At 43.0% G+C, this 9847-nt stretch overlaps 1 protein-coding gene across 2 annotated transcripts; it reads left to right on the forward strand.

Annotated features, from left to right (window-relative positions):
• Positions 1–1306: 1306 nt before the first annotated feature.
• Positions 1307–9453, forward strand: clu (clusterin). Of its 2 annotated transcripts, none has more exons than XM_023797123.2 (9): positions 1307–1464; positions 4516–4631; positions 4876–5024; positions 5373–5543; positions 5932–6331; positions 6956–7096; positions 7552–7778; positions 8172–8347; positions 9008–9453. In XM_023797123.2, exons 2-9 carry the CDS (start codon positions 4544–4546, stop codon positions 9018–9020), a joined length of 1365 nt encoding a protein of 454 aa, XP_023652891.1. In that variant the 5' UTR covers positions 1307–1464; positions 4516–4543; the 3' UTR covers positions 9021–9453. The 2 variants fall into 2 exon arrangements, with proteins under 2 accessions (XP_023652891.1, XP_072558911.1); XM_072702810.1 differs by lacking the exon at positions 1307–1464 and adding an exon at positions 1485–1596.
• The last annotated feature ends 394 nt before the right edge of the window (positions 9454–9847 follow it).

The raw sequence follows: 9847 nt of genomic DNA on the forward strand, positions 1-9847 counted from the left end.
TAAAAACAACCAATGGTCGACCTTAGGGCTTTACAGCTTAAAGACACAATACGCTTAAAAGTGGGGGGAAAAAATGTAAATATACATAAAAAAAATACAAACTAAATGGAAAAAAAGTGAAAAATACAATAAAACAGATATTACAATTACGAATTTGTAATAGAACACACAGCATATTTGTCTAAAATGCAAATTATTGAGTTGCGTGATTATCGTACTACTAAACCATCACTTTTTCTCCGACAAGGCATTTGCTTAGTCTGGGAAATGTTTGGTTTCTTTTCTGAAGGTTGTTTTTTTCTTTTTTTTATTGCTCTCAGCAGATAGCCACCCTGTCGGTCTGTCTCTGACCTTGGCTGGCAGCGGACACTGCAGACGAAAGGGGGGAGGAGACAGAAAACAACCGCACTGCTTGTCTTCCACCCACAGGGGGCATTTTTCCATGGGGAGCTGGCGGTAAACATCCAAGCAAACGTGACAATTATGGCTGGCCTCCGCGGCCCTTCGGTTCACCTTGTCTGCACTGGACTGATCTGATCTGTCAGATTATCCCAAAAATGTAGCCGCTCGCCCTTAGATGAATGGGGAAGTTCACTCGACTGACTGGTGTGATGAACTGAGCAGTTATGACCTGACCTCTGGCAATGTCATTCACTGCTAGTTCCAGGTCACTGGGCATGCAGTGTGAGTACCTGGAGTAGATGGAAGGTGATGATTATCTTCAGAGGCAGCTCATCCCAGACAGTTTGTGTGTCACGGTGCCAAAATATATCGCAGAGGGGCCTGTTATCTACAAGCTCACATATGCGTTTTAGGGACACACTACCTTGTTTTTGTTGGTGGTTTCTTGTTGCACTGGTTTTGGTGCTTTGTTAAAAACATTGTTATGCAGTGACTTTATGTTGGAGGGAAAGTGATTAACCAGCTGGGTCTCTTCCCACAGAAGTGGCTGTGAAGGGTTGAGCTAGCACAGCTGTACGTTTGCAAAGCTAATTTAAGAAGCTGCTTATTTCATAAGTCAAGTGCGTTGGGTAGTTTATGCATCTGAGTTTGTGTAGCTTTATTTTATAAAATGAGAATGTCACCCCTGTCTTTGTACACTGCCAGAAATACCAAAGAGCCACTAAAATGGGTCCGTAAGAAGGTGGAGTTGTGATTTTTTTTGCTGCATTTGTTTATATATCATTGTAGCATTATAATCTTTTTAATTTTCATTATCGTCTCCGTGTTAAGTTCCTCCTCTGGTAGCCAGGGCGACGCAGGAAATGCAAAGGAGTCTGATGGAACAACACTGCCCACTTCTGGTCAAAAGCCACCGAGAATTACACAACTTCTAGAAAAGTCCGAAACCACAGGGCATTCTATGGGAGTGAATCAGAGTGTCAACATCGCAGTGAGGTATAAATACGTACAGGGGGACGGTGCTTCTGCGTTCTCCGGGCTGCAGTGAGGACTGGCGGGGAGGTGAGTAGCACGGCCGCGGACGGACGCCGGCGATGCGCGCTTTCGCTGGGACGCGCACTGCGGACGGGCTGGAGATTCTGTGCCGCAGCGACGGCTGCATAGTCTCATGGATGACATCAGGCTTTCCTGCATGTATGCTTCTTTTCACCAGTTTTTTTTTTAAGTAATGGACGATATTTTTAATATATACAGACAGGCAGGCGGAGAGGGAGACACACACACACACATGCATACTGTACATACACATGCTTAAACACAGATACTGTAAATTACAGGTGCGTCAGAATGTGATTATTGGGTGGGGATGACATTCTGTTGAATTCTCCTGATTAATATCAATATTAATTAACATCACATTTTCCGAATGTGCTTGATCGTGCGCCACAGCTTTTCTCAGATGTTTTAAAATGAATCTGCATTTGCTGTTTTATTATTTTTTTGCAGTAGGAAAGTTTCTGTCTTATGTAAAAGGTCTGTCGTCGTTTGCCTGACTGCTTGCTAGTCGATGCGTCAGAATAAATGAAAGCAAAATTAAAGCGTGAGAATTGAATTCGGATCCTGTTCTGACCTCTTGCTCTACCGTTGCTGGCATATTATAACCCTGTTAAAATTTCTGCTATTTTGTCTGCTTTTGTCGAGGAAACACGTTGGTGGAATTGTAGCCGGGCTGGTTCATTTGTGTCTCCGTGTAATCCACCCCAAAGTCCTCGTCAGGAATGATGCATTATAAAATAACACTGCAAATTTGTAATTATATCTTTGTAGGGACTCTCTTCTATGGGGAAAACTCTAATCCCAGCATGATGATCTTAACTCCTACCCAGCCCTAACCTTAACCATAAGTAACCAAACAAAATATGAGACTTTCAGCATTATTACTTTTTTGATTGCATTCACAGATCTTTGTGGGGACCTGAAAAATGGTCCCCATAATGTAAAAAAACACACACACACACACACACAGATTTATTTTTTTTTTACTGATATTCATCTGTCGTGTCTGCTGTACTGTACAGGGCATCCTCAGTCTGACATTTATTGACAAAAAATAAATGGCCAATAAAAATTCTTACTTGATGGAGAGAAAAAAAGCACCCAGTCACTGCAGCTGTCGGGGGAGCACTTCCAGCACTAAGGGCTCAAACAAGAGGGCATTCGCCAGTCTCTCAAGCCACCAGCTGTAAAGGCTGCATTTGTATAAGGCATTCTGGCGATGGCAATGCTTGTTATGTAACTAGGTCTCCTGCCTCAGTTTGGCCACGGGCCCCATCTCCCAAGTGCTTCACTTCACAGTGAGAGCCAGCGGCCTGCTCCTTGAATGCAGGCCGGCGCCGTACAATGAAAGAGGGTCGGCGGTGTCGTTTTCTGCTTGGCTGCCTCTAAATGCCTCTGAATGCCTCTGAATGCCTCCCCTGGCTGTGTGTTTTGCAGTATCTCTCCCAAAGTTGTGCTTCTAGCCATTTGTCTGTGAAGGTACCAAATGATGCAAAGAAGATGTAAGCTTTGTTTTTTGTTATTTGTAAAATTTCAACTTCTCGACAGAGTGATTTAAAAAAACGATGAGTAAAAAGTGGTGGGGAAGTAAGGCGTGGCCCCCACACGACCGTAAAATTCAGTCTGTCTTCTATGCCTTTTCAGGTCATTTTGGTTTATGGATTAAGAGTGTAGAGGTGTTTTCTCTCTGCGCATATAAACTGTTTTCATTCATTATCGTTCAAGAAATAATCCCTGGGGTGTTTTTGCGCTTCAGTTTTTATGCTAAGACTGATAACAATATCCCTCCGGCTTTAAAAATGCAAAGATTATATAAATAAATCCTATAGTTTACTAATAAGAATTAGTAACAGTTAAAAATCGCTGTGATATCTGGATGACTGATAGCAATTACAAAGTATAGTTTTAATAAACCTTAGAAAGTGTACATTGTGAACAATATTGCCACCTACTGGCAAAATACTGTTTTTACAAAAACACTACGGCCAGGAAATTTAAAAAACATCTGTTTTTCAAGTTCAAATTCAATTACGCCTACTGCAAAGGGTAAAACACACTACTGCTTTCTATATTTGTGGCTGGCTGATGGTGATGACTTTTTTTTTTTTTTTTTACATTTTATTATGTTACTATATAAATAGTATGCAGTTGTATAAAAAATACTTTTTCTAAGGAATCCAAGGATTTGACAGTCATGCACATAATCCACAGGAAATACTCGCTTCTGTCTGTGCAGTTCTCTGTATGATACATTTTCATTGTACAACGCCTGACGGCTTCTGGCATTACAGTTGACGAGCAGCAGGAAACGATATCAGCTCCTAACCAAACGAAACACAACATTATCACACCACATGCCAACACCACAATCCAAGTTTGACAAGGAAAGATGGATGAAAATAGTCATTTTAAATAACAGCCAAAATGTCGTGCGTTGGACTCCTGATACCTGTTTGAAATTGTATTTTTTTTTTCTTTTCAAAAAGGATATTTGCTATTTTTTGTGAGAAACATGAAGCGGATATATGTGCTTTACTATATGTTCCGTAGTTTGAATTGGGGTTTTGGTTTATATTTGTCGCATGTGACGTTTTTAAAGCCTAATGTTCATTTTAGAGTGTTCCCATAAATCAATAATGAAGGACAGTCCTGCATTTGATAAAATCATTATCCATCTTAAGGTTCTCCTTTTTTGAGGAGCCTAATGGATCCTGTGTTAAAAACGGATCCACTGTCAAAAAGTGATTAAATGCTTCAGAGATTTCAGCCTGGAGCCATTTGGTTGCAAAACCTGCCACCATCTGCTGCTTCCTGTCATTCTATAACTAATGCTTAACGCACGTATTGAGTCACTTTAGTATATTCTTATGCATCTCAGGTGCTCAGAGGGCACATTTATTCAAAATGACTCAGCTTACAGCTTCACACTTCACCCCTCCAGGTAATTTGTTGTTGTCCTGGAGTGAGTCAGCATATGGGGGGGGGGGGGGGGGGGGTGAGGAGGGAGCCTGAAACCGCACGCTGTCCCTGGCTCATACGCTCTCCTATCTCCCTCAGGTAGTCTTGTTTCTTGACTTCTGGCACGATGAAGCATTTGTGGTCCCTTCTGGGCGTGTTCCTGCTCTATTACTCCGCAGAGTGCCTACTTCCCCCGTCCAAAGAGGACTTGAAACGTGAGTGAGCAACCTGGCCGATCACCAGCATAGACACACGACATCGCTCACGTGGGGATTATAGTTCATTATGCACTGAGCATTTCAAATCGGATGCCACTTTGTCTTCAGGATTATATATATTGAGTAGATTTGTTTGTTGTTTGTTTATTATTAGTCCTAGAATTATAAAGTTGACATGACTCAGAAAGCCTGGGAAAGATTATTTTTTTTAACATTTTCTTTCCTGTGGCATATTTTCCAGAAATTTCCCTTTTAGGGGAGAAATTCCTTGACAAGGAGATTGAAAACGCCATCAACGGGGTGAAAGAGATGAAGACGGTGATGGAGAGGTCTGACGAGGACCACAAGAACTTTGTAGATGCTCTGGAGGAGACCAAGAAGCAGAAGGAGGTAAGGGCAGAAACAGGCCGAAATGGGTCCAGGGGCTCAAATAAACTGAGCCATGATGGTAACTGGACCTTCAGAATCAGGAGCCAGCGTGATCTGATGCTGCACTGAAACACTCAAAACAAGCTGCATATTTATTATGGATGTATCTGTGTCTATAGGCTTGAAAATATTTTTGGCCAGTTATTTTTTTTATAGATAGTACAGGAGAGAATGATATTAGTTAGATATGTATGAGTGTCCGACTGAGGAGTGATTCAGCTTGAAATTAATTTTATAAAGATGCGGTTTTCTATCACGTCACAAGCATGTAGAAGCCACACTTAGCTAGCGAGCGTTTGCCTCTTCCAGGATGCTCTGAAGGCAGCTAAGGAGATGGAGATCAAGCTGAATGCAGAGCAGGAGGTGTGCAATGAGACCATGCAGGCACTATGGGAGGAGTGCAAGCCCTGTCTGAAGAGAACCTGCATCAAGTACTACTCCAGGACCTGCAGCTCTGGCTCTGGGCTGGTTGGTCGACAGGTGGGCTTGCAACATAATAGCCACGTTGTGTAGACTGTTTTGATTTAGTTTTGAGAATGTTGCATGAGCCATGGGAACTGTGCTTTCTGTAGCATCTTCAGAGGGATTAGGCTGATCGTTTGGCAGGGGAGTTGACCCTTAAGATTTCAAAACCTATAATTCAGGGCTGTTCAACTCACGGTCCTCAAGGGCTGAGCCCCGCTGATTTTCCAGCCTTCCTTGACCTGGGAATCAGGTGTGAAGCCTCTGGCCAATCAGAATCAGTGATTATTAAACTAACTACCTGGCAGAACTGAAAACAAGGTCCAGATTTGAAGAGCCCTGCTATAGCCCATCATGGGTGTGGCACGTAGGTCATCACAGAAACCTCTCTGGCCTCTCTTCCCAGCTGGAGGAGGTACTGAACAGGAGCTCCCCTTTTTCTATCTGGATCAATGGGGAGAATGTGGACTTCCTGGAGAAGGAGAACGAGGAGCAAAACCAGAGGTTCCTGGACCTGGAGGGCCACTACTCGGAGGTGGCCGACACTGTTGACAGCATTTTCCTGGACAGCATGAAGGTATTCGACCACATGCACTCTTTTCACCAGCCTCTGTTCTCCAACCCCTTCATGATGCCTGACATTTTTGGACGCCATTCCCGAGTGTATCGCTCGCCGGAGTTCAGTTCTCAGTTCCACGGATTCCAGAGTATGTTCCAGCACATGATGGACATGACCCAGAACCTCTTTGGCTCACTGGGCCCCTACATGGGCACAGACCCCGACATCAACACGGACCCATCTAAAGGTGCGTTCTTCAACTGAAGTTCAAGTACCATAGGCCCGGGATGCACATAACTGGTACGCAAGTACGCATTCACCTTGCGACAGTCGATTGTTGTAACAGCACTAATGCGTACTTATTTTATGTGCATCTGCGCTGCTATGACAAAAAAACCACTGTGCCTTTTAACCTTTATACCGTGAATGAAGTACAAATTAGCACGTAAAGGTCAAAATGCACGATAATTTCATAGCAGCGCAAATGCACATAAAAATGCGTACGCATTTGCACTGTTGCACTGCAGCACGTATCGCTTTATTGTGCGTCCATGACCACTGGGCAATAAAAGGAGATGTCTCTGTCTCTGTCTGAGGTGTAGCTAGAAATGCGGGCAAAATGTCACCTTGGCTAGGCTTGCCGCTGCTAAACTGGGGGACATTAGATTTTGGGGTCCCTGAAAATGCTGAATCCCTTGAATCTGCCAAGGCTTCCATGCCCCCCCCCCCCGCTCACTGAAACACATTTTGCTGTGTAATAATACACTATAAATTCAAATTCATCAATTCGTAATATTGATATAATACAAACAAACGAAGGAAAAAAACAAAATTCTTGATTTTATTTTTGGTATTTTCCCTTTTCCAACAGATGGAAGTGTGAATGAGGACGTTGTGATTACGAAGCCGTTTGGGAAAGATCATATGACCTGCAGGGAAATCCGTCGCAATTCTGCCGGCTGCATCAAACTGCGAGAGGAGTGTGAAAAATGCAAAGCCATCCAGTCCATCGGTAACAGGCCCTTGTGGACGCTGTGCACTGTTCCGGATCATCCTAAGGCAGAATTATTGATTGTGCATGAAAAGCATTACAGTCTGCTATGAACAAGAGAACTAATTCAGTGTGTGATGCTAATGGTTTGTTTTAAACGTCTCATGTTCCACTTGTGTCTCGTGTTCCACTTGTGTCTCGGGTTTCCACTTACCCTCAGGCATTGAAAATTAGTTAAGTCCTCGTGGCAGTGCGTGCAACACAGGTGTTAAATCAGTTGACAATATTTATTAAATTTTCTTTATCACCTAAGCAAAATGCTAAGTGCATGTTGCATATTTGTGTTCAAGGTTTCTGTTATTAATCATTATTTTTGACCAGGCCAAAAAGCACCTGATGTTAAATCAGAAGAGCCAGTAACTTCAGTCGTTGGCCTGGCTTCCTGATGTCACATGATATCACACCTCTTGCCCCAGACTGCTCAGGAACAAAGCCTTTGGACGGCCCGCTGAAGCAAGACCTGGAGGAGGCACTGGCCATGGCTGAAAGATTCACTCAGGAATACGACAAGCTCATCAGAAAGTTCGAGGAGAAGATGTTCAACACGTCCAGCTTGCTGGACATGCTGAACAAGCAGTTTGGCTGGGTGTCTGCCCTAGCTGACAAGACCAAGGACAAAGACGGAATCTTCCAGATTGAGACAGTGAGCTTCTAACCCAGACAACCATCCTGGACAGACTCTCCTCCCCAACGGCAATTTTAATTAGAAAAACATCAGGATCAAATCTATTAACATAACTAAACACTGTGTGAAGGGCAACCAACTGCAGTTTTGTGCGTGTTCTTATATGGTGGTTGCCCTAGACTGTGTATATAATTACAAGCCTGGCAGCAATTCATTCATCCATCCAATGCAACTTACAGCAGATAGACAGATGCCTAGGATATGAAACCATGACTTTCACATCATTAGCGCAACACTCTACTTGTTGAGCTACATGAGCACAGTAATTGCGATAACTATTACTTTGCATCAACAGTATTTAGAAACAGCATTTAGAAGTGTGATTCCGAAACTTCGTCTTTTCTTCTCGAGGTAATGTCGCGGACCACAGAGGACCCTAAGAGTCCTGGAGACACATCCGTGTCGGTCAAGCTGTTTGATGGCTCACCCATGACCTTCACGGTGCCCGGAGACATTCCCTGGAGTGACCCCAAATTCTCGGAAGTCGTGGCGCAGGAAGCCCTGGATCGCTACAAACAGAACACAGTGTGAGTGTGAACGCACACCGAACACATCCCCGCATGATTCGCATTGCGAGCCGGTGGTGACCCACATGTTAGTTTTGCCAAGCCAAGTAAGGGCCTATGGGTATTGAAAGAGATTAAATAACCAAAAAGTTAAATAAACATGCACTTTGTGCATTAAAAATAAAAAAGCAGAATTTTAGTTGGGTTAATGGTTAGTTAACTCAATGCTTAAATTAAATACTCAGGCAACATGTCAGGCAGGGCTAGACTGAATCTTTTTAAGGCCCCCCCATGATGGATTTTGCCGACCGGGGGGGTCGCAGTGTGCGTGTTGGCCCGTCCAGCCCAGGTGTCAAGTGAACCAAACGACACACGCTTTTTCAGACCCACAAAATGTGCAAAAAGTGCACATCAGAGGCGGACATTTCAGGTCCAGAAAGTAAAAATCCAAACCAGGATTTTGTTTCAACCAACCAGTTGAGCATAAAGAGCCACAGTCAGAGTACTCAACTGGTTGGTTGAAACAAAATCCTGGTTTGGATTTTTACTTTCTGGACCTGAAATGTCCACCTCTGGTGCACATAGATTAGTCTTCCCAATCAAGGCAGTTGCACCAAATGCAAACTGAGTATTAAATTAGCATTCTTGCTTGCCTCACTGTTCATCTTTCCTCAATTTCAGAACTGTGAAGTAAACCTCTGGATGTCATTTACGTGCTCCAGCTTCAGCAGATTGTCAGAAGTCAGCTTATCACCGTAACTTCCGCCCTGCCATGAAACAGCACTCCCAGATGAACCTGGGGGGTTAGAAGGCTCTGTTCAGCTAGCACCTTAGAGACATTTCCAGAAGATTTAGCTTAGACACTGAAATCCTTGTGGAGATTATTTAGAAATTGTTTAAATCAATACTAGAATAAAGAATTTATTGCAATGGTGTCGACTACTGCTCCAGCTCTGCTATCACATTGTTGTCATACTGCTTTTCTTTGCAAATATGCCGTACTGTATTGCGAGAAAACCATCATCCTGGGCTGAATAGGTCATCTTTGCAGTATTAACAATTTTGTATGTTTCCTACACCTGTACCGTAGAAGCATTAATAAAGCAAGCAGTATTCTAGAAAACACATTCATAATGTTGTCGTCTTTTTCTTTTTTTTTTCTCCAAAAGATGTCGGAGAGTGATGTCACCTTTGGGCCTTTGAGCGAGGCTCTTAACACTCAATTACTCCAGGGACTTGCTGATATTGCTTCGGTTTTATGTTGCTTTGGATAATATCATCTGCTAAATAAAGACGTGGAGATATGCACCAGTACAATTCACTAAAGTAATTTCCAAAACACACTTGTCAAATTTCATCTGGCAAAGATGCAGTCTTTTCAGTTCGAAGTGGATTTCAGAAATGGTCCGAATTTAAAAGTGAATTAAAATCAAGCTCAGTGGTCAAGTCTTGTGTGTTGACTTTAGTTTTATTATTCCCATCAAGTATCAAAATGCTGGAAAATAATTTTAAGAGCATCTC

Source organism: Paramormyrops kingsleyae, chromosome 19 (assembly GCF_048594095.1).
Source record: "Paramormyrops kingsleyae isolate MSU_618 chromosome 19, PKINGS_0.4, whole genome shotgun sequence".
Lineage (NCBI taxonomy): Eukaryota > Metazoa > Chordata > Actinopteri > Osteoglossiformes > Mormyridae > Paramormyrops > Paramormyrops kingsleyae.